Here is a 25,332-nt window from a genome sequence, read left to right as displayed (position 1 = left end):
TTTATTTTTTTTAATGGTTGTTTACCAAAAGCCACAGGTAAATATTACTAAACTAAATTATAATATTTTCAGAAACTTCAGTGTTATGTTAGAAGAAATTTGGGTACATTTATGTGGACAATCCTCAGTAAATCTGCAATAGTTGTCTACTTAATGCTTTCCTTGCTTGTGTGATTCACATTGATATAGTAGCTTGCAGGGATGCTTTGGTAATAATTGCTGGAAATCTTTGACATTTACTTTGCTCTTAGATTTTCGAAGAGAGAATGTGCTGCCTCACTCTACCTCCAGATCCAGACTTACTCTATTGCTCCAGTCTCCCCCTGTGAAATTCCTTATCAGCCCAGAGTTCTTTACAGTGCTGCATTCTAACCCTGTGAGTATGGTGGCTACAGCTCAAAGGCTTTAATAAATGCAGTTGTTCTGTGTACAAAAACGCTGCTGTTTGCTGATAAGATATTGGTAGTACATAGGGAGGCTAGATTCACTCATCATTATCCCCTGAAATTATTGGGCTATCAGGGCCATCATAGCTCTGCATGATAGCAATTTTTATTTTCCACTTGATTCTTCATCTTTCTTATGATACAGAATTATTTGTTTATGGAAGCAATAGCTTTCTTACTATGCTTTGCACAGGGTGAGACACAATTCTGGGAAAGCCCTTGCTGCTTAATGGCAATATTTGTTTCCTCCAGATTGCCTGGTTTCTATCAAAGTATATTAGAGGTCACACTGAACAAAAAAACATATTAATATATATCAAAACCATAGTAATATATATATTTTCCTTCAGTGCTTCTTTTTGCATAGGTTCCCCCTGGTGTTTCTTTGTGTGATGGGATTTGGAGTGTAAGGAGAAGCAATTGGAGGAGTAACTTTCCTTCTGCAGGCCCACTTACAATGAACAGGGCTGTCTTTATTGGCCAGAGCAGTTTCCCCTTTGAAGAGCCCTTGCTGTTGTGTGTTTTCCAGAGTGCCTACCGCATGTTTACAAACAACACGTGTCTGAAGCACATGATCACCAAAGTCCGGCGCGACACCCACCACTTCGAGCGCTACCAGCACAACCGCGATCTGGTGGGCTTCCTCAACATGTTTGCCAACAAACAGCTGGAGCTGCCCAGGGGCTGGGAGATGAAACACGACCATCAGGGCAAGGTAACTCCACAGGGCTGAGAAGGCCTTGTGTTCATCAGTTTCTGAGATCAGCTGGATGTACTTGAATAAAAGGGATGGTCTGGGACAGCTCTGGGGAGAATCACTCTGGTGGTTGTGTTTTGCTTAGAAGGAAAGAGATGCTATGGAGTAGGTTTCCTTAAGAGGTATTAGAGATCTTAAATACTTGCAAGTCTCACTGATTTTTTTAAACAGGCATCAATTTTCAATTTCCTAAAAAAATATTTTGATGTCGCTTTTACAGTTGTGATGTAAGTTTTAATGTAACTTCAAGCTAGTGCATCCTCAGTATCTGGAACATTATATTTTGTGTAGAAAACAGGAGGATTAAAATTAGACTGTGATTAGCATGTGAGGAAGCGATAAGGCTTATCAGTTTATTAGGATTACCGGCATATTTAGCTTCTTGGTTCTTACATTTATCACTCTCAATGTGGTTAGCTGTGAGAGTCCATATAAATAATGATCTTGATGCTTGGAAAGATAGACAATTCTAAACTAAAGGGTAAAAATACTTGAGGGTTGTTTCCTAGATTTTTTTATCTCTGAAAAGCACTTCATTTTTTCATTAGACATACAATTAGGAATGTGAAATTCTACAAACATTGTTCTTTGCCTCACTGTTTTCTGTTTTAAGTCATTCTTGTTCTGTTAAGTTCTTCAGTGGCCAGTTTTCTCCTGAAGAATATGGCAATTTTCAGTTTTTTCTAGTTTCTAATGGGCATTACAGATGATCCTTCATCAGTCACTGACCACAGGGAGGCAGAAAGCCATTGGAAATTGTGGTAGCAGAAAGCATTCTATAGGCTTAATAGGCCCCTGAGCTGAGCTTTGAGGTTGTGCCTTGCAGTGTCCATGTGCATACACACAGACATTGTACAGATAATGCATTTGTGCAGTGTGTGTAATCACATGTCCATATTTTAAAGCCAGTTGCAAGTCTTTGCGCTTTTTAATTAGATCTCTGCAAGATGTGCTGTAATAAATTCCTATGTATTTGCACATTTTTGGTTTTTCTCTCTACAATTAAGGAAATCGTAGTAATTGATTACTGAAGTCTTCAACAGAAAGAAAAGGTATTTTAGCAAGCTTCATAGATATTAACTGGAAGAATAACTAGGGCAACTATTCATGTTTAATGGGCTAAATATAGTTTTGGCACTACCTATTTTATATCAGTCTCTTCAAGCATTGTAGATTTATGGATTATAGCTAGGCAGGAGTTATGAGAGGAATTTTTTTGAAAGGAGATTGTGAACCACAGTGTGTTTTGAGCTGTGTGCCAGTGTCCAGATTAGCCCAAAGCATTGAAGCTCCAATGGCTATCTTCACCAAAGCTTCAAAGTGCTAATTTATGCTTTGTTTTAAAGTAGGCTACTACGAGCTGGCCTGCAACCATACCTATTTAATAAGATATGATTGTCTTTATCTTCATGTCTAAATTGAATTATTTAAATAGAATGCTGTGGAGCACTGCATGCAATACTAGAGTGCTGCATTAGCTCAGAACTGAGCGGTGCAGCTCCAGGGGGTACTACCTCCTTTATTGAATCAGGATTTTTTTAATAAGTGATTTACAGTATGGTATTGACTTAATGAAATCAACCTGTGTTTTGCTGAAAGTGCTTACATCTTATAAATGTACACAGACTAGATAAAACAGATAGAAGGACTTAAAAAAAACCCAAACCAGCCACTTCCTAGTAAAGTAGGTAGATCTTTACCAATCAGGAGAAAAAATTTCAGAAAGAGTGGCTGTGTTCCAGCAGTCTCTTCCAGTCATCTGCCAGGCCCCAAATATAAATTTCATTATGGTTTTGGTTCTTTCTCACTGGTTTTGTATACTCTCTAATCTGTATACCTGCACTGCAGGGTGGCATCATTGTTTGTCAAGGTAAGCAAGGTAAACATCAGGCTCAGATGTAGCAATTAAAATTTCATTTATTGACACTTTAACAAAACACTTTACTGTGTTTGAACTGTGAAACAGTTTCACTTGCATATCTGTGACTATGTCAGATGGTCAGAACAGGGTTCTTACTGCTCAGGTGATAGGATTCCTTCCTTGTAGGCACAAGCTACAGGTACAGGTGATTGCTGTTGGGGCTATAGGAGGCTTGGTGCTCTTTGTGGAGCACTTTTAGGGTTCTGCAACTGTGGTGTCTCTCCATATGCCTCTCCTTCCTTGGGAAATGGAACTATGAACATTTTCTCCCACCACAGTCCATAATGGCATATTAGTTGCTGTACAGCATGACACACTGGATGGTCTGCCTACCTTCACAACAGTCAGAAGAATTGCATTTGCTCTGGTCTGGCTTTCCCAGTCTGAAACAATGATTCCATGAATACTAGAAGCTGGTGTTGCTGCCAGAAAAGTGGTTCTGCTCTCCTCTCATCCCTGGAGAGCTGGCTGAGGTTAGAGGAGCCAGCAGGGAGAGGGACAAAAAGAGAGTAATTTTAGCCTGGACTGGAGCCCCTGATGGGTTCACTGCATGGCTACACAAACACTTGTGCCAGCACAAGGCAGGAAGGGCACACAGGGGATGAAACAAGTGGTCAGGAGAGGGAAAGATGAGAATGTTGCTTTTGCTGACACCACAGGAATAAATTGTTTGTGGAATTGTGGTTGAAGTACCTCACTGGTAGCCAAACACAGAAATGGCTCCTGCAGTCCCTGACCACCACTCTGCTGGTCCAGATTTTTTGATTCCTTGAACCAGATGTCACTTTCCTGTAATTCTCCTGCTCAAAACAGAGATATTTTTTTGCCACTTCCACATGTTTCCAGTATTGTGACAGAAAACATGGAATGTGTTGAAATAGAACAGTGCTGGTTTCCAAGTGCAACACTGGTGCTACAAAAAGTATAAATTTCAGGGCTTAGAGACCTTTTTGGTTCAAATTGGCTAGAATTGTAGAAGGCTTTAATTTTCCAGGATATGTGTCCCTGTGACCTTGTTTTCAGCAAATGGTTGACTGGCCACTATGTGGTTGTTCTCATCAATTGCCTGATAAAATTTTTTCTGTTGCCATCATCTTTGTGTTGTTGGTTGACCTTTCTTTTTGGCTTTCAGAGGTCTTTTCTTTTTGTTCTGGAAGGTGCTTTAGGGGTTTTTTTTTTTGCATTTTGTTTTGGTTTTTAGAAAAAAAGGTCAGTGAACTTGGAATAATTGTAGCAGAAATACGGCAAAAATCCCTGTTGGTCTGTAATCATAGTTCATTGCCGGATGCAAGCATACACTTGACATACATAGAGCCAATTGTGTTCGTAATTATATGGTAAATACTTCACAAAAGGTAATGGGTTTGCCACTTAATGACACCTTTTTAGAAGCTTATAAGGGAATGAAAAGGAGAATACACCAGGATTACTTTTATGAAATATTCAAGTCTTCTCTTCTTGACAGTCATAATAAAGCTTCCCACTTCGGATGCTTGTCAGATGAGAATTTCGAAGGACTTCATAGACAGGAACAATGTAAAGCATTAAACACACCATCCCTTTGGGTGGGATGGAAAAGTGTTGTCCTCCTTCTCCAGAAGCCACAGTAACAGAATTTCCACAGCCCCACCTGATGGAATGAAACCTGGATCCCTGGTAGGCGTTAACCTCAGACATAATGAGTAAAAGGAGTGCTGATGAGTTCTGTCTCCTGTGTCCTTTGCAGGCTTTCTTTGTGGACCACAACTCGCGCACCACGACGTTCATCGACCCGCGGCTGCCCCTGCAGAGCAGCCGGCCCACCAGCGCCCTGGTCCATCGGCAGCACCTGACCCGGCAGCGCAGCCACAGCGCTGGGGAGGTGAGTGCGGCCTGGGCCTCCTCCTCCTCCTCGGGGGCACCACCATCCCCTTTCACATCATTCCGTGGGGGGAGGAGCATGATCCTTCTGTAACAGTGCACCAGTCATCTGTAAGGATATATTATTTTTTCTGATAGCCGTCGTTGCTTTTAACATGTATGAATTCAGAGTAAAAATGTCAAACATGAGTTTTTTCTTATTTTGAATTCGCAGTAACCCCACTTAACCACAGGAGAGCATCTGATTACAGATTACTGATTCCTGTATCCAGTCTTTTGCTGACAAAATGTGCATTGTCTAGCGTGGTGTCTGCCAAGTGTGTTCATACATAACTGTGCAAAATAAGAGGGAGGGAAAGATGCATGCATGACTACACATCTAGTTCTGCAGCTTCCCCATGAAGTGTAAAAAAATCATACCACGTACAGCCTTATAAGACTGTTATATGCCTTTGAATCTATATTTAATCTCTACTTTCTGATCAGAAGTACATGGAAAATACTATTTTGTTGTTATGTTGTTGTGCACCATTTTCACTGGCAGTCCCCATAGTGTTGTTGTCACTTCCTTATACTTGTAACCTTGTGTATGTGCAGTGACTTGGACTTCAGTTGTACTTTATTTAAAAACTTCCATACTGTTGGCTGTAGGTTGTCATTTCAGGAGAGGGCTATTCCATGCCAGCAATTAAACATAATACAATTCAGAATAGCAAGAGAAATGATCTGATTTATTCTTTTTTTAGCTCAGTCTTGTGGCAGATGAGGGTCTGCCAGGCCTCTGTTTCAGAGTAAACATGAATCTTGTCTGCCACTTCTCTACCAGGGCTTCCACTGAGCTGCAGCAAGTGCCACAGCACTGGCTGCATATCTTGTCACATCCTGTGTGAACATGGTTTAGTCAGTTCCCCTCCAGTGTCAGGAATATTTTGCAAATGGTTTTAAATAGCATTTCCCATCAGTTTGGTGATATTATGTATAAGGCAAGAAGCTATATACCTTCATATAGCTATTTAGATCTTGAATAGGGTAAAGCAAGTATTTCTGTTTGATTTGTAGCACAGCAGAATTTTTTTTCTTGACTTTACCCAATATGCACCCAAATCATCTTTCTTTAAGCAGCATCCAGTAGCTCTGCACTAAAACAGGTATTTGTGCCAGCCATGCTCCTGAAGTTGTCAATGCTGCAAAACAAGTATAGTTTATCCAACAAGAAATGATCATATATATTTCATATACATAGTACTGCTTACCTGTCAAAATTTCCCACTTCATTTAGATACATGAAATTCCTTAAAGTATGTTTCTATATGCAATTTTAGAAGTGTTTCCTTGATATTGTTACAATTATTACTTGAATTAATTCCAGGTATAATTCCAGATAGGAATCTCAAGCATAGCAATTCAATACAGTATTACCATTCTAGTATTAATGATGCAATGATGTTCTTTTTACATATGTATGAACCTGAACACCAGTTTTTCCTCTGCACTTTAGGGCTTATGTATTGCATATTTGCATTTTTTCCCTATAAAGGAACTGTACATTATTGCAAAAGATGAGTACTTAATGAAAAAAATATCTAAATACTTTCTTTGGCTTTAACTTGCCATGAACTTTGATGTTTTGAAGCCACTGACCCAGTTTTTACAGAGATGCTCTAAAGCAAACATGAACCAGTGTAAGGAATGCCTTTTTAGCTAAAGCTGAACTACAGTGTGAAGCTGGAGCTAATAATAATGGCATTCCTTTTCCAGCACATTGCCTAACAGGAAATAATTCTACATTTTTCTGAAAGAATATTATGAGAGAGCAAAAAGGTCTTGGGAGATATCTTGGGACTTTTGCTGCTTTGTAATTTCAGAGATTGGATTCAAAAGCAACCTTTTATAATTATTTGATCTTTTGCAGTTAGATGTTTTAGAGATCTTTGAAGCTTGGGAGTGCAGTTCAAATGCTAACCATTACATGTAGGCAGATAAATGGAGAAGTAAACAAAGAGGTCCAGCAGCATGAAAAAGAGGTTGACCAAATGTTTTATAGAGATAAAACACAGAATACTGAGAAATATCTAAACACCAGAAATATCTCATGATGCAGTTAACTACAGCAGTTGCCCTGACATAACAAATGCCTCTAAGAACAATTTTAGATTGTGGTTCTACCCTAAAAATTGTTCCCATGCAATTTTTTAAACTCCAGAAGGTGAATACAAGAAAAACAGAACAGTGTTTCTGAATTACTCTAGGAGCCATGTTTTTACGAATTTTGGACTTGTTTGCCATGCCTAAATGTGAACTCACTTCTTTATTCTCCTTTGAGGCTTCAGCCACAAACTTCTTTCCACTTCAAATTTAGGGAAACTGCATTCATGCACAGAGGTAATAGAGGTGCTAATGAAGGAGCAGAATTTTGTTTCCAGAATGTTTCATGTAGATAAAGATGTCCATTAATTACAAAAGACAAAATTAAATTACAAAATCAAAAAAGGTTATCCCAGTTTCATTTTTTTTGGGTCTCTTTCCAGAATGGGACTGTTTAAAAATAGCAGTAAATTTTGCATTAGTTTTGATTCTTCCTATTAAAGGGCTCAGTATGCTAAAGAATGTTTTGCTAGTACCTGTCCTAGCAGCACAGCTGCTTCCTGCTGCAGTGGCTACTTGGGATAGTGATCAAGCAAGGCCTTGATGCATGTGCTTAGTTCTAAGCCATATCAATTCTCACTTTTTTGTACCTGAGTGCTTGTGCTGGCACAGAGACACTCACTGTGGTTGCTTGCACATTTTCAGGTTGGAGAGGACTCTCGCCATTCAGGACCTCCCGTTTTGCCAAGACCATCCAGCACATTTAACACAGTCAGCAGAGCTCAGTACCAGGATGTGGTTCCAGTGGGTATGTCAGCATCCAGCCTCTGCTCAGAGTTCTCCATCACTGAGGGGCCATGGCAGTGTACACTGCTGGGGTTTCAATTCACTTGGCATGGCCGGAGGTTGCCATTTGTTATGATCCTTCTGTCCATCAGCATTTCCCCACTGTTCAGTTGGAGCTTTCAGAGCTGGAAGTGTGCAGAACCAATTAAGTGGTATATTTTACCTTTCTAGCTCACATGCTCTGTGTGCTCACAGGATGAACTGAAGCCAGGGAGTCAGATTGGATCCTAATTGGACTCCATGTATTCTCAGTGATTTTTAACTTTTTTTTTACCCACAACTTCTGAACATCTATTTTGGCAGGATTACAGAAAGTGTTAATCAGCTTGGAATTAGCCATTTGCTTAACTTCTGTTCTCAGTTACAGACACACAGAGTTACTGACTTCTGTGCCACCACGTACAGAATGTAGCTTGTTAAATCTAACAGCTGTCACATTGTGCTAAATCAAGATAAATTAATCCGATTAACTCTAACTGGCTCTTTGTACTGTGGCATGTTTACTTGGAAACCTCTGCCCATTTAAATCCTCCCCCCCTTGCCATGGACAGGGTGTGCATGCTTCACAGGCTCAGCCATTAATGAAGATTTGATATGGGTGTTTCCAATGGCTACCTAATTTTGAGAATAGATGCAGTGAAAACCAGGGTCCCTGCAATTTTATACTAACAATAACTATTCTGGTTTGACCTTAGCTAAGAGTGTGAGTGCTAAAATATAATAGAAATTGTTAACAGAATTATAGCTGTTAGCATAATTCTGTTATGTTATTCTGTTTGGAAAGGATATGTCACAATGAGATTTGGTTCATAATCATAAGAAATTTGTTCCTTAAAAGACAATAGAATTGGTAGCCTTACATACAGAAGTATCAACCCAGTACTTCTAAACTTAAAAGTGTCAAGGTGAAGTATGTCATTATTGTTGGAGACTCAAAAGGAATGTCATCCTTTGTTTTGGGATCTCCTTGTTTCAGCATGATATTTTTGTGAATGTTTTCAGCTTACAATGACAAGATAGTTGCATTTCTGCGGCAGCCCAATATCTTTGAAATTCTACAAGAGCGCCAGCCAGATCTTACCAGGAATCATTCACTCAGGTAAGAAAATTAGTGAAGTTTGCTATTCCCATTTCAGTAAAAATGCTAATTACAGTTACCTACTTTCATTAATTAACAGTGGAACATAACAGAATGTAGACTTCTGGTGACTTCAAACATATTCATAAAGCTGTGGGAAATAGTTGTTTACTGTATTTCTGTGCAACAGCCTACTATAACAAGGTTGAGGAGAACAGAGGTAATGTTTAATTATCAAATAAAGGTACCTAGAAGAAAATGTTTGGAACAACTGGCATAAGAGATTTGCTGATGTCTTCCTAATGTGCCAAGACAGCTGGATGGCACAGCAAATGTGCCCATTCATTCAGCTGAGAGCATGAGGCAGAATGGCATTTGGATTTGTCCTTATCTTTGCAAAGCACATTTACAGAAAGGCTGTCCTGACCTCATGATAACTGGAGATAATCTTACCTCATCAGAAGTTTTTATGTCTCTCCAAAGTTTTCAAAATGTGGTTGCCTTCTTTTTTATGGGTTAAGCTCACAGCCAAAGCCCTCTGGATGTGACAAGATGGATCTACAGCTTTGCTAACAAAGTCCCTATTGCTTCTTATCAGAAAACTCACGATGCTATGTTGAGAAATCACTTCTCTTGCCCCACAGATTGTCAGCTGTATCCTCAGAGGCATATTTGAGTGTGTGACCTTTTCTTTTCTCACATTCTGCTAATAACCCCCAACTTTCTTTGCTCACAAATCCAAAACTCTGTTGATACACCTATAGTCTCACTGCTCTTGTTATTAAACTGTAGGGAATGTAATCAGAGCAGCTAATGCCACAATAATCCTCCTGATCCTTGCAGTTATCTCTGAAGATATCAGAAATGATGCTGTCTGCAAGAGAGCTCTGATGTATTTTGGTTAATTCTGCACTTGCAAACCTTTGGAGGAATACACCAAGCTTCCAGATGCTAAAGCACTTGAAGCTGCAGTGAGATTTCAAATACCTTTGTTATTGACTATCAAAACTGTTCAATATTTCTCAATGGACAGAGCTGGCTCATTCCTGGAAAAAAAAAAAAAAAAGTTAGTTTTTGACAAGGTCTTTCATTCCTCTGCAGCACTATTGTAAGAGACCTAACAAACAGATTGCTGAGCTCACAGGGATGCTTGCTCTAGGGCTTGGGCTGCAGGGGGTGCCTGGTGAACATCACAGCCTGCCTTACTCCTTGAAGAGCCAAACTGCAGCATTCCTTCTGGTGGCCTGTTTGAGGGATTAGGCGTTGAACAAAAATCTCAAGCTTTTTCTTCACTTAGATATAGCAGCTTTGCCAGAATTTAGGGCATCATTCTGTGGCAACCTGCAGAGAGAGGTAATATGCAGAGAAGCAGCTGAAGCTTGCTGCTCAGCAGAGCAGGTTCAGGCAGTGCTGAATTACCTCTCAGATCACCGGTACATCAGCCTGCTTGCACAAGGAGATGATGGGATTTTTCCAGCCACCTGCATAATTTCTAAGGTCTGTAAGTTCTGCTAACTGTGACTTTTTGCCACCCTGTGCCAGATATGAAATTACTCCCCTAAGAACCTTTATTTTGGATTTTCTTTCTCCTTCCCAAATGCATGATAAGATTGCCACCTGTGCTAACAAGTACTAAATATTTAGGCCAGCAGTGTGTCAGGCATGAGCTGGGTTCAATATGAAGGTGATGGTGTGGTTTGTTGGTTATAGCTCACAAGTAACACATCTCCCAGCAGACCTTCCTGGTGCACACAAGTCTGGGAAACAGGTTGCTGGTGAAGAGAGAGAAGGATAGTTTGCTTATCATTGCCCATGCAGCCTCCTGGGGCTGTCAGGTTGGCAAAGGTTAGACAGGCCCAGAGAGGCTGTGCAGCTGGAATTGCTTTTATATGCTAAAATTTATTGTTATTGTCCAAGATTTTTTTTAAAAAAAGGGGGAAGAAGAAAAAAAGTGAGGGGAAAAAAAGAAAAAGAAAAAAGGAGAAATAAAAATAGCAAGAAAAAAATGCATAAAGAAGAAAAAAATAGATTTCTGAGCGTGATGCAGTCATTGGATGCAAAATATGGTGTAAGTACTCTGTGATGGTTAAGTGTTGGTGGGTTTGGAGAACTGCTGTCTTTCTCCAGATTGCCTTTTAGTGTTGGTGGGTTGTTGCTGCTATTTTCTCCTCTGAAACATGACCAGTTTTAGATTCTGCCTTACTCTTTTGGCAAACATGCCTTTCAGTAGCTGGCATGAATAGCTAAGCAGTCTAGTTGGTGCTTTCAAGTTGGGCAGATCAATAGCACTGGCATTCCTGAAATGCAGATGAAAATGCTTTTAGGTTCAAAGTTTTTGAGCTACAAACAGCCTCAGGGTTCCAGTGGGTAAAAGCCAAGGCACCTTTTACACTTGCTGTGTCAGCCCTTGGGGCTGAATCCTTGTCTTCTTCCAGTCTGTATGTGGGCTGGATGGTTTGCTCTGCTCTGCATGTCGCTTTCCAGCCCACTGTGAACTGACACAGGGAGGACACAGATCAAAAGACACCAGCACATAGAGATGTGGGCAAAACATTACAAGGTAAAGTGCTGCAGTGAAGAGCTCTTAACATCTTCTTCTATTCCTAGATTTTGCTACTGGGTTATTTCCCTTTCCTTCCCAGTGTGATATGAGTTTTATCATCCCAGTAACATTAATTTGCCAGATCTTTTTCTGAAAGTCTCCTGACAAGAAAGCTGCACTGCAACTTCTTGTGCTCTTTCCCTCCCCATCAGATTTTTCAAATATTTTGATGTGGGTTCAGAAGCTTCTTTCTTCTGCTGTTTTTCTTTTCTCAGCATGAACTTCATGGTCTCAAGGGCTATATTCAGAGTACAAATGCAAGCAAAATGCAGTATCATTGGATGTGCTTCAGGCTCTTCTACATGAGACAAAGAAACATAGCAATCCCTTCACCTCTTCCAAACATAAGGATCGTCCTACTTCCTGTCGGACAAAGTCATGCAAAAGTCAGTAAAATCCTCAGCCAGCTGAGTTGACTGCTCATCCTTTTGATTTGTGGGCAGTTGACAGTTGTGTGAGATGGTTTTTAGCAACTTTCCAGAGAAGTTGCTTGTAAATTCTGCCCCCCTCAGAGCACCACAGACCCTTTTCAGGAAAGCAAATTTCAAAACAAAGTAATCTGAGAGGTAGGTTGCCTACTGTAATCTTGCTTGACATATTGGCTTCAGACAAGACATGGAAATGCATTGGAAGTGTGCTGTGCCAAAAAAGGTCTCTTTTGTTTTATTTTCTTGATACAAAACATCTCTTTGTTTTATTTTCTTGATACAAAACATCTTCTAAGCCAAGCTCCATTTACCTGGTAGCTCTAAGAGGAGTTGCAGCAGTTTGCTTTATGCTTGGATGATGATACAGGTTATACTGACCAAACATACAGGCAGGACTCGTGTATGATCAGAAAACCAACCTCCAGTGAGCTGCCACAGACCTCAAATCATACCTCTTTTTTCTGTACTCTACAGTTCCCTCATCTCTTCTTTTTTTCTTTTTTTCTTTTTTTTCTTTAAATAAGAGATACTCCTCAGCTGATGTTCCTCTTTCCAGAAAACTCCTCAGGAATCTGGCATAACATACCTCTGAGGGGCTGTGGATATCTTCTCCAGTGTTTCAGGGTCTGTTTGCCTGTCATCCTATTGGGGCTTTTGCTACTTCAGCACCAGAGCAACAATTGGACTTCATCTTTCTTAGAAAAGGCTTCACAACATAAGAGGAGAGGCTTTCCCCAACCATCTGTAGCTGCCAGGCTGCAGGAGAAGGCTCTTCACACGAGCACATGATGGCCATGGAGTAGTTGGGGTGGAAATGTTTCTCCCAAGGCTCACGCCTGTGGGCCTTTGGTGCAGGCAGGCGTCTGAGTGTGGATAAGGAGGTAGGGGCTGGGTGGGTGAGGCTGTAGTGGAGAGGGGATATGGAAGAAGAGCAGGATGGGAGAGCAAGAAGCATCCTTTTTGTTCCATCAAAGGGACACACATGGGCTGGCATAGGACTGGTATCACTTTGTCCCATGATCACTGTGGAGGGACCACTGCAGGGAGGCCTAAGCAGGTTTCAGCTGAGAGAGCTCCCAGAGAAGATGTCTCTTATTTTACACAAGTTACAAATTGCTGCAGATGCAATACTCATCATCTAGGAAGGAGGATATCTGAGAGGTGGAGAGGTGGTCTTCCAGCTGGAGTGGGTGTAAAACACTAAATGCCTTCTTATATCCCCTCATGGGCTGAAGTGGTATTTAATTTGGGCCCTCAGAAATGCACAGACACTACCAGAGCTATAAATGGAGCAAAGAAGGAGGAAAACTGGGGACCCAGGAGCTGCTTGGAAGGTTCAACATGTCACATTGAGAAACTGAAGGTGTCACCGTTCGAGGGAGAGCTAAAGCAGGGTCCCCTTTGGCAGACTGCTCTCTTCAGGCTGGCCAATCCTTATCCCTTGCAGTTAAAGGATGTCTGAAAGGCACAGCTAATTGGAATAACTTCCTCTATCCTGATGCATCTTGCACCTCTAGCATCTGAAGTACCTTTGCTAAAAGGAGTTTTTGAGACACTTTAAATAATTCCTTGGCAGCAAATTAGACTCCAAGCACAGTTCAAGTCTGTCTTTACTCATGCCATGCTTTTCTTTTGTGACTTTGCTTCCAAGATGTTGCTTAAGAACTTGCTTCATTGCTTTACCAGGGAGGGAAAAAAAAAGAAAAGAAAAAAAAAAGAAAGAAAGAAAAAAGTTTTGCTTTTTTCCAAATCTACAGATTTTTGAACAGTGCAGCAAGATCTGAGGAAGGATAATCTTTGTTGTATGGTTGTTGTAACTCCCTCATATGTTTAGATTTGGAAATGGAAACACCAGCAACTTGGATAGTAGTGACCAGAACTGAAATGAATGTATCTGTTCTTCCTTGGATGCTACATTTTAAAAATTGGTTTTGATTGTTGGCAGTGTCTCTCCTGTGCAGTGTTGTGTTCCACAGTTCTACCCACACTGGCTGGCATGGCAGCCAGCACTGGTACTCATTTTTCTTCCGTTCTGTGTTACTTACTGACTCCTTTTCCTCTACATCCAGCAAGTTCCCAAAATTCAACAAGATGCCCTGTTTTGCAGTTTGCCCATGTGTAGTATAACAAGTTTTGTGATGTGACTTCTGTGTTAAAGACATGGTTAACCTTCTAAAGAAATCCTAGCTGCCAAACCCAAAACAACACACTAGCAGAATACAAGCTCTCTAGAAAATACAGCAGAAATCTGCAGTTCTCAGTATGTCAAAACACTTGTACCCATATCATTGCAGGCAAGTTTTTCCCACCAGGCTTGGTTTGAAATCTGCTGGGAAGCAGCATACAAACAATTTCTGGTTGCTTGTAGTTTTATTGCTTCATATTCTTTTTCCCAGGGTGCTTGATTTCCTTCAGTCTGATAGTAATCGGTGTAATTTTCTTCATGTGTGTTGTGGGGTTTTTTTAACAAATTAGAGTTCAAATTGCTCACAAGGCTTGTTGGTATTCCCCGATTCTGCTTCTAGCAGAACCTTGCTTCCTGATTACAGATTCATAATTTCCCACAAACTTTATTTCTCAAGACAAGATGGGTTTCAGATTAGAAATGAAATATGAGAGGATTTTCTGTACCTCCTAATTTTCTTGAGATTATATGTCCTTCTGTACATTTACTTTGGAAGGAGACTGAAGATATATGCCTTAACTGACTTTCTTTAGCAGAATGATTGGGGATTTTAATGAACATAATTTTATTTTACATTGAATGAAATTGGTCAGAAAAGCCATTCTCTTAAGCTGAATGGTTCCGTTCTAATTTTAGTATTTGAAGTTAGTAATTTGATTAAGGTAAATTATTTTCCATTATACTTCTAGAGCTGATGCTTCAGTAAGATTTTAATTTTTATAAAGATCCCAGTTTTATTTTTCCTGGTTAGTCTTTTTAAGACCCTGATTTAGCAAATTATTGGAATCCATGTCTATTTGCCAGCATTGTGAGACTGAGCAACTCCATGGACATTGCTGTAACACCTGATAAATTAAGACCTAACTAAAATCCTTCAGTATAAATTCTTTGTGTAAATTTTTTTAATAGTGATTAGTACAACTGCCAGTAATTTCTTCCTTTGAGGACCTTGGCGCAGTTGAAGTGAAATTATAATTATATTAACTATTCCTATTATTAATATTATTGTAATTATTACATAGGTGAGGAGGAAAATCAGTATTTGGCCAGTGGAAAAGGACAAAGATAATTTGAAAAGATCTCTGACATTTTCTGTCTAAAATAATTTCTCATTACCTTAGAGAAAGAAGAGATAAGAAGTTGAGAGTCTATTAAAATATAAAGTGAAAGTATACCACATGTAGAAAATTGCTGTTCAGAGGTCTCATGGTAGAGTGAGAACATTATACTTACCATATCTTTTTTGGGCATGTTGCCAAGGTTAAATCTTCTTCCAAGCCACTGCAGGTAAATCTGAGAGGCTGCTAAATAATGTAAAGGGCTTCAGGCAAAGGCACCTATTTTTCATTAAATATAATTTATATCTTAATGGAAGGTAAAAGACACATATATTTTAAAAAAATCACTGAAATCACAACTCTCACTGGTAACCCCAGGAAGTCATGGATTGAATTCATTTGGAAGGCTGCATATATTAGTTAACCCAGAAAATGTCCTTCTGGTTTCTGGTGTTGCTGCCAACCAAACACTAAGATATATTTTATAATCCACCATTTATTTCCTCCAGCCTTGCCATTTGGGCACCAATGTAAAGTGAAGTGGGCTCTGGAAGTGTCCAGATGTCCCTGCCCTGCCAATTGCATGGAGTGTTTTTGACCTTCTGGTCACTGTTGGTAATAGGACATGGGGTAGACAGACCTGTGAGCTGAGCTAATGCTGCTGTTCTTACACAGAGATCTTTTCTGTTTGTTTGGGGGTTTTCTCCTTTCAATTTGGGACTAGGTTTAGGTTTTACCACATGGGTTTGATTCTTGTTTTCTTTTCCTCCAGAACTGTAAAGCCAAATTAGAATTTATCTCTGCTGTACTATCGTACCAATTAAAAAAAAAAAATTAAGGATGTACTTGTATTTCAGAAGGCAGGGGAAGGCTCTGCAGAGAAAAATAATCAGAATCCAAGGAATTATATTCAGTATAGATCCTAAAATTATGTGTGCGACCATGCTCAGAACTTAGGATGCATAGATTCCACAACAGTGACCAGACTGGGTCTAGGAGAAAGGATGTGTGCTTAGATGAAATAGAGGAGAGAAATACTGCAGTTTTTTTTACTGGAAGATATCTTACGTGCAGTGTGGTATGAAAATACTGCCTTTAAAATCACAAGTATGCATTGTAATGTATGGCTTGCATTTGTACAGAGATTCAGAAAGACAGTGAACTCACTTTTTCAATAGGAATGTATTTTTACAGGTTTCAGCCTCCTGCTTTGAATTAATAGACATGGACTTGAGTGTGAATTTTTGGGATTGATTTTTTTTTTCATCTTTGGGAGACTGCCTGCCCAGAGCATGACCACATGAACATTGAAGAGATGAGGGTAATGGGAGCATCCCTCCTCAGAACAAAGTAGCTTTTTGGTTGTAGTATTTTACTGCTCACATGGACTTGGTGTGGCAGGGAAAAAAAAGTAGAGAAAACCATAATCCAGAGATTTCTGATATACTCTGTACTTGTTGCTGTGGTGCACATTGATGCCTTATTTGCAAAAGGTATTTTGAAACCTTTTTTTTTGCTTGCACAGGGAGAAGATCCAGTTCATCCGGACAGAGGGAACACCTGGGCTGGTGCGTTTATCCAGTGATGCAGACCTTGTCATGTTACTCAGGTAGGCACTGCTGCTGCCCATGCATGTGTGGAGCACCCTGTGGCAGCTGCTCAGGAGCTTTCAGGGAGCAGTGTGGGCTGATGGCATCACCCAGTCGCTTCCCCTTCACTCCCTGGACTTGCAGCTGGGAGAGCTGCATCTCAAGGCTCAGGTTTTATTTTCATTATGGTCAGTTCTAATTGGCAGTTGAAGGTCACACTTTTCATAGGATGATGGAATGTGAAAGGCAAGTGCAAGAGCACTGTGCTTGTGATTTATCTGGGTTTGCCCAGACCACTTTTAGTTGTCCTGTTGCATCCAGCCCTGATCCTTAGAAAGGTGGTACAGCTCAGACCTTTATTCAGCAATGAGCCTTGTGCTACTTTTAGACTGCATCTGTTTAGCTCTGGCTTTGGGAAGTGCCTGTTTGTAAGGCACATACTTGAGAGGTGTTTTTATTGCTTAATATCTCTCTTGCCTTTTCACTGTGCTGTCAAGCATTGTCCCCTTTAGTAAAGGCAATATTCTTACAGACTTCAGAAAATGGGAAGCTGATTCTTTACTACTTTTCATTTATGCTATTAACTCAAAAAATCAGGTAGATTTTTTGCTAAAATTAAACCCTTTTATCTTGATACTGTGCTCTCATCCACTATAAAAGTGCATCAAGAAATTCAAGGGTACCTTTAAAATGGAATCTTGTGAAATAGAATTGACATTAGCAGTTGTATTTTGAGGCAGGCTTGCATAATGATAATCCTTTCTGATCCCTAAATCTCCAAATTATTACAGCTATTAAAAAAAAAATCTCATTTTAAATCTATGTTTGGGCCTTTTTGAAATATAAATATTGTTTCCTAAAAAACTTAAGATTTTTAATGTGTAACTTGGAGGAAAACATCGCATGGCCATGACTGCAAAAAGAACTGTCAGAAAGGACTTGTTTAAAAAATTCCATGTAAAAAAAGTCTAGATATTTGTTTGGTGAGCAGACTTAGTAAAAAGCATACTTTATTTGAACAGTTTTTTCATTGCATTGGATAGTATAACATTGGCTTGCAGTTCTTTCTATAGCTCAGTCTTTGAAAATAATTTTTACGTATTATTGCAGCAGATTATTTGTGTCATGTTGCACATTCAAAATACCTTTTGATACCAGACCCGTTCTGACATTAGATATTCTGTCCCTTTTTGGATTTGCTTGTCAAATATGGGAAAGACTGAAATTTTAATATATATAAATGTATATATATATATGCATACATACACACACACAGATGTAGTGATTAGGCTGCAAAATGTTTGAGTTTTTTCACTTAAAAATTGTGTATCACTAATAGATGAAGCATGAAGTAACTGAGCTTGAACATGCTAGATGTGATACCTGGTTCAGCAGGACTGTTATTAAACAAAAAATGTTGTGCTAACAAGCTTACCAGTCAATGCACTTAACAAGTTCAGATGTGATTCTTAATCCTGGAGGCTTACAATGTTTCTGAGTAAGGTTATTGACCCCTTTGTAATGAGAACATTAAAAAAAAAATCCACAAAAAAAAAAAAAAAAAAAAAAAAGAGGGAGGCCCATGAATTTTCAAGGCTGATTAACTATATTTTAACCTTGAGAGCAAATACCCAAATAGCAGTTACTGCTTTCAGTACTTTCCAAATCTGCTTGAGGAAATGGCAGTAAAATATTTTGTAGCGCTCAAAGTGTACACGGTGAAAATAGGCAAGTGACTATCAAAGAAAGCAGGTTAATAACTAGAGATTTATCCCTAGAAAGTGAAACCTGCCATTTATTCAAATAAATGTGTTCTTTCTCCTTTACTCCTTTTTGCCAGCTTGTTTGAGGAGGAAATAATGTCATATGTGCCGCCACATGCCTTACTTCATCCCAGCTATTGCCAGTCCCCACGAGGCTCACCGGTGTCTTCACCTCAGAACTCTCCAGGTACGTTGCTCAGGCAGGGCTTCTGCAGGGGCTCCATGAAACCACTTCTCATCCTTGATAAGGCAAAGATCTAGAACTATTTTTGAGCAAAGTCAACAAGTCCAATTGCATTTGACTGTCAGACTTGAACCTTTGCCTTGGGCTCACAAGATATTTTGCTGTGTGTATTGGAACTTGAGGGGCTGTGATTTTGTTCTGACTTGTAAAAAACATGCAGACTTGTTTCTTACTGGTGTGAAACAGCTAAGTGACTGCTCATGCCAGCATCCTGATGCCTGGATATTTGGAGCATGGATCTAATAGCTGTACATTAAAGTACCAATGCAATGGGGCTGTGGGGCAATTAGGGCCGATTTTATGTATGAAAGCCAGCTTGTTATACTTTAAAACAAGTTCAAAACATAGCACACTGCAGCTGTCTGAATATTCATGTCAGAATGTGGAAGGAGACTGATATTTCAGATTCTGAGTTGCAGATTAGAACTAAATTATTGCAAGTATGACAAGTTCCATTTGAAAGCCATGTTGATAGATGTTGCTATGCTTAGTTTCCTCAAGATAACAGATAAATCAGAAGTGGCTTAAGGGGATTTCTACAAATTTGATAACAAAAATATAGATAAATAGAGAACATTTAGGGTGTAAGCAACTCTAGGTAGTTCCAGACAGCAAGAAGTTTTTATCAGATAAAGAACTGTGATTTTCATGGGCATTTCCCTGTCCACAAAAACAAAAAGCTTTGCCTTTTCATGGAATCGGATTAAATGCATTCATAAACATGTGGTAGCTTTTCCTGCTGTTGGACAAAAGACCTCTGTAAGATCTCTCTGAAGAAACTATCTGAGGACTTTAAGGATCTTAGGCTTTCTGTGAAGCAGTGAAATACAATATTCACATTTATTAATACTTTCAGTATGTATATATACTGGTTTAGATATAACTGTTTCCCTTTATTGAAAAGAAGGGAATGATCTGCATGTATGCATCTTACTTCCAACTGCAAACCTGGCAGTCTTTTACAAATAAAACCAGTTTTGGCTTCCAGAGTTAAGATTTCTTAATCACTGGTATTTGCACCAAAGCATGCTGGGGATAGCTTCATTCCAACAAAGTAATTTCAAAATACACTCAGTCTTTAACATGTGATATTCTCATTTACTCACAGTAGCAGCAGACAGTAGAGAAGGAACAGTGATGGGTTTAGTCTCATTCTCCCTAAAATTGTATCTCTCTTCTGGCTCATAGAAAAATATAGAGAGACCATTGAATCTCCCTGTCAGTCTCCAAGCATGCATGTTTGTGTTGGTGTACAAATGACTTTTTTGATGAGAAATTGTAAATAGCCCATGTTTCTATGGAGGCTCTGTTTTTTCTCATCAGCTAAGCTGGTTGTGCTGCACTGCACGAGGTGGGGTGTTAAGGATCCATTGTTCAGATCAGTCACAATCGCTTGTACTTTCTGTTTTGGAAAAGATGAATAGTCATGAAGCTACTCTTTATATCTGCTTTAGAATATAACCTCTTTGAAAATCAAGTATGATTATCGCACCACTGGTGGTTTTTAGCTCTTCCATTAACATCTTTTGTTCCCAAGGCGGAAGTAATCACTATAATTGCCCAGGAATTTCTTGGCATATGCATCTGATTTGCAGTGAGGACTTGTCATGTGCTGACAGAATATTGTGATGCTGATCTCTGAACCATGAAGTAATGTGTTATCAGATTCATGTTTTGTGGTACCTTTCAAAAAAATCCAACTTCCTTGGGGGTTAACCTTAAAGTATATTTTTGTTGCCTTTTTCTGGTGACTGCATTTTTGTACATCGTTTGACCTAAAGCAAAATAAACAAGAGAGGGAAAAGGCCAATAGTTAAAAGGCTTGTTTACTGTTTCTGTAAGTTTTCAGGAGATTTCAGCTGAGTGTACCTTTAGAAGCTCTTGGTGCTCTCAGTAAAAGCGGGAAGCTACTATAGAAGAAACAGTGACCACGATCTGTGTTTTCAGAGGGATCCTTCATGTTCCTTTTGGAGCCCTGCAGATTGCATGATATTTACTATCCTCCCACACTTCACTTCAAGCCTGGAACAAGTGCAAAGTGTCTTTCTGGTCGGACAGGTCTTTTAAAGACCTATTAAATGGCATTGAGCGTTGTTAGTGAGCTCACTGTCTCTGATCTGTGCAGAGATAGACTCTGCAGCTCCTTCCAGCCCCCACTTCCGCAGGATGTGCTGTCGCCTTTTCTGTCAGACCCATGGGCTTTGTGGCTGCTCTCCTTCCCCTTCTCTGCCACCGGCTGAACGGATGCACCTCCTCTCTTGTTTTACCTGAAACCTCACCTTCCCATGCCTTCCCCCACGGTAGCAGTCAATGTTCTGTGTTGGCTTAGCTTCATGCAGGGAGCCACAAGCAAACTTACATGAGGAACTGAGTTAAAAGACAGAACTCTGCAGAAAAGTTCATTTGTGCTTTCAGTGCATTACAGGTGGCCACTAGTTCCAGAGAAGTATTTGGCAACTTATGTGTACTTTAGGGCACGAAAAATTTTAAACATCATCCAAATTTTTTGTGGGGTGTCTACACAGCCATGCAGGGAAGGAGTTTAACTGCCTCCTTGGCACCCTGCCTTGCAATCAAATCAGTGGAAGTCCTAATGATGGCCATTTTCAGAATAGATGAGACTAAACACCTAATTTGTGTATACTGTACATGCAGTTGTAGGGTATGCCTTTTTTTTTTTTTTTTTTTGGTGTACAGATCTCGCCCCTTCTTGCTTTTAACAAATTGACCCTCAAAACCAGTTTTTCAAAATTAAATTCACTTACATGACCATCATGTATGTTTCTGCAGCCACAGATTAGAAGTTCCACAAACTTAAATTTGGTAGTCTTTCCATTCTTCCTATATTTTTCTTCTTGTTACTTCCCCAGGGAAAAATTCCACTAAGGAATTTCCAAATATTTTCCTTCTTCCTTTTGGTGTAGTCAACATGGGCAATGCAGAATCCAGCCTATTTTTGCTTCATTTCTGAGTTGTTGTTTTCCTGATAATATTAAAACCAGAACAGAATATTTATTGTATGAACTATTATAAAGGTAAGACATAAAGTGTACTTGAAAAACAAAAAGTAAAGTCTTTCTAGTCGCTTGTGTTGTTCTTAAAATCCATCTTTTGCATTGACCTTGATTTGCTCTTTTAAGATTTACTTTTGAAAGATGATACTATTGGAAGTGAGCAACCAAAAAGTCTTGGATGCAGAGCAGATTTGAAGATATGCAGCTTTTACTCTTTATGAAGGTGACTAAATCAAACACATGCCATGCATATCTCTTGCTATGAAGGAGTCTTTCCAGGAGCAGATGGGACATCCATCAGTTGGTGTCACACAGCTCATTCTGCGCCTGTTGCTCCCTGCAGGTACTCAGCGTGCCAACGCCCGAGCTCCAGCTCCGTACAAAAGAGACTTTGAAGCCAAGCTGAGGAACTTCTACAGGAAGTTGGAGACTAAAGGATATGGACAAGGCCCAGGGAAATTGAAGTAGGTTGAAGCATCTCATGAAACTGGATTTCTTTTCAGGCAGCTTGCCTTGCCTCGCGCATCTGCAAGCTTCTTCCCATTAGAAGGAATGCAGATGTTACGGTTACCCAGGCATTTCTGGGAATAGAAAACCTGTAATAAAAGACTTAATGCCAGCATGTGATTCATAGCAGAGTTTACAGCAAGTTCTGAGCACCTCTGTGCTTCCTCCAACTATGTTTTTGTACAGACAGTATTACCAATACAGTGCCAAAAGGAGCTTTGGGAAGAGGCCTGCAGAACAGGAGGCATCTGAATTCTTCCATTATGATATAAACAGTTATATTTTCTCATATCTTTTTCCACTAAAAAAAAATTAGATAGACATATCTTTTGAACATCATTGCCTGTTCTTATACCACATTCTGATACTAGTCCTCTTTAGTAAAGAGGATTCATACATTAAATGTTACTAAACTCTAAGGATTGCGTTAAAAAACTGCTAATATTTTTATTTTAGAACTCTGAATGGTAGAGTACTTGGAGTGAGGTCTTCCCTCCTCATTTATTAGCTAATCATGTGATTATGTGCTGTTGTATATAAGAATTGTCCTCACAAGCTACTTTCAAAATTTTGTAAATTACCAAGTCATGTGCCAGTTATCAAACTCATAGCCATGAGGCACTAGAACATGATTTAATCATTTCCTCTATTATAAAAAAGGGGTTTTCTATTTTTTTAAATTTCTTTCAGCCAGTCACTTCTCTTATTTTGCAGAAATCTGTGCAAAGCTCAGACTTCATTCATGTGAGCTTGTTACAAGTTTTGCAAAACTGAAATGGGATTAAAATGCTGTTGTTTTGACAAGTCTTAAGAGGCAAAGGTTGAGCAATGTCTGCCTAGAATATAATGAAGTCATAAACATTTAAAGCCTTACCTATGAAAGCTTTGTCCTGAATGCCTGGGCAAATAACTGGTGGGGAGTATTTATTTGCTCCTTGTAATAATCTGTTCTATTTCTTACACCCTTTTTTCCCTGTCCTTTCTTCCCTGACCTATTTGCCATCACACTGTGGATTTTTAGGCTGTAGTTTGACAGGTGAATGGAAGTTTTCTCTGGGTTGCTTTCCCAGGCACAGCACTGACCTGTTCAAAGCAGGGCCCAGCACAGCTCTGCTGCTGCCTGGGTCCCCTCTTTGCCCAGGTGCCTGCTCAGATCCAGGCTCTCTCTCCCCTTGCGTGTCCTTGGCAGGATGGCTCAGTGCAGTCACTGAGCTCTGCAGGGCCACAGGGGCTTTGCAGGAGCTGGGGTGGGTTCAGCTGCCTTCCTGCAGCTGCTGGCTGATGGGCACACACAGAAGGCAGTATTTGAATACAGAGCAAGTGAAGTTTCAGGAAACTAATTAAAGACATTTTTTTGGCAGAGGATAAAATGTTTAACTAAGGAGGATTCTTTCAGCTCTTATTTTAGATCTTTATGACACTTCCTCATTTTCACAATTTTTCTTTCAGAAAATTTCATTGCATTTTCACATATGATGTTTCAGTGGGGTTTTGTACAAATAATTGCCATTCCTTCTGGACTTTTTGTACCATCACACACTCAAGGATAATGTAGGGATGTGTGTTTCTGGGTTTATCATACTGTGATTTCCATGGTTTTATCTTTTTCTGTGTTAAGAGATTGATTTTTATGGAAAAGATGAGACTCTTGCTCACAGTGAAACTCACTTAGGGGCTCAGCTTTACAAAAGGATTTCATACTTAATGAAAATGCCAGCTTTAGGACCTTTCTGCTTAAAACTTTAAGGAAGAACCAAGGTAGACAAAACAAAACTACTCCTCTTTGTACAAGAGACATTTTGTTGAAACATAAGGGAGAGCATTGGAGGAGAACAGAAGCTTCCTGATCTGAATAAAATTATCCAGTAGAAATGGGTATCTCTGAAATCACCGTGGTTACTATCCTGCTGTGTTAATAGATGTTTCCAGATGTGGTTCGTGTTCACAAATTGCTGTTTCAAAATACTTTTGCCCTTCAGATTAATCATCAGGAGAGATCACTTGTTAGAAGATGCCTTTAACCAGATCATGGGCTACTCAAGAAAAGACCTGCAGAGAAACAAACTCTATGTCACGTTTGTTGGGGAAGAAGGGTGAGTAGAACAGGGAAGTATTTGTGGTCTGAGAACACAGTGTCTTGCAGCTCTCTCTCACCAGATTGTTATCTAGAGAGAAAAGAGGAAGAACTGTGGTCAGGAAATGCCACATACACAAGCCTAGAACATACAGCTGTTCAAGATGGCTTCTTAAGCATTTTGCAATGTAACATATCCTGCCTTTGCAGAAGTAATGTGAATGCGTATGTGAATTTTCCCAATAGTTGGTGTATGTTTCAGAATGTTGCTGGGAAAGCAAATTAAAAACCATACAGCTTTCTTGTGTTATTCATATTTCTTTTCTCTCAGTGCTGTTGTGTCTCCAGGGCTTACCAAAAGACAGCTGCCATTTGTTGGAGGGAGTGTGCTTTCAGAGAAGGCTATGGGCTCAGTCCCTAATTTAGCTCTGTCTGAGGCACTGGGAGCACAAAGCCCTCAGTACTACAGAAGGTACTCACTGCCTCTTCAGGCCAGGGCCTACTTCACAAATAAAAGCAACTGGACTGTTGCCAGTTGTTAAAAAACCCCCAATATTCCCCACGCTTCAAAGTCACATTCAGAGTATGCTCAGTCTGTGTCTAATGAAAGTTTAATGTGTTACAGGTTGTAAGATGTGCTTTGCAAAGCAAGATGTGGTTAGATTTCCTTTGCAAGTGAAACTGAAACAATGTACTATTTGCTGCTTTTGTCTCTTGATTTCTGCCCCCTTTGGCAGGCCTTAAAGCCCACTTGTCTGTTGTTAAACGGTTCATGAATATGTTTATAAATATTCAAACTTTTATTCAATGATATTCAGAAAACTGCAGCACAGCTCTTGGAATGCTGTAGTGTGGGCTATTGCCATGCAATGTGT

At 39.7% G+C, this 25,332-nt stretch overlaps 1 protein-coding gene across 1 annotated transcript in view; it reads left to right on the top strand.

The window, feature by feature from the left end:
• The window catches only part of HECW2 (HECT, C2 and WW domain containing E3 ubiquitin protein ligase 2), a 146,812-nt gene that overhangs the window by 103,391 nt on the left and 18,089 nt on the right, over positions 1–25,332 (top strand). The window contains exons 13-21 of the mRNA XM_036386342.1: positions 252–376; positions 976–1,161; positions 4,851–4,985; positions 7,775–7,877; positions 8,918–9,014; positions 16,792–16,875; positions 18,696–18,805; positions 22,220–22,340; positions 24,363–24,476. Of these exons, the coding sequence (XP_036242235.1) occupies positions 252–376; positions 976–1,161; positions 4,851–4,985; positions 7,775–7,877; positions 8,918–9,014; positions 16,792–16,875; positions 18,696–18,805; positions 22,220–22,340; positions 24,363–24,476 (1,075 nt within the window). The remainder of the gene's footprint in view (positions 1–251; positions 377–975; positions 1,162–4,850; positions 4,986–7,774; positions 7,878–8,917; positions 9,015–16,791; positions 16,876–18,695; positions 18,806–22,219; positions 22,341–24,362; positions 24,477–25,332) is intronic.

Source organism: Molothrus ater, chromosome 7 (genome assembly GCF_012460135.2).
Source record: "Molothrus ater isolate BHLD 08-10-18 breed brown headed cowbird chromosome 7, BPBGC_Mater_1.1, whole genome shotgun sequence".
NCBI classification, from domain to species: domain Eukaryota; kingdom Metazoa; phylum Chordata; class Aves; order Passeriformes; family Icteridae; genus Molothrus; species Molothrus ater.
Note: the sequence above shows the minus strand (reverse complement) of the source record. Positions and strands in the feature narration are given on the sequence as shown.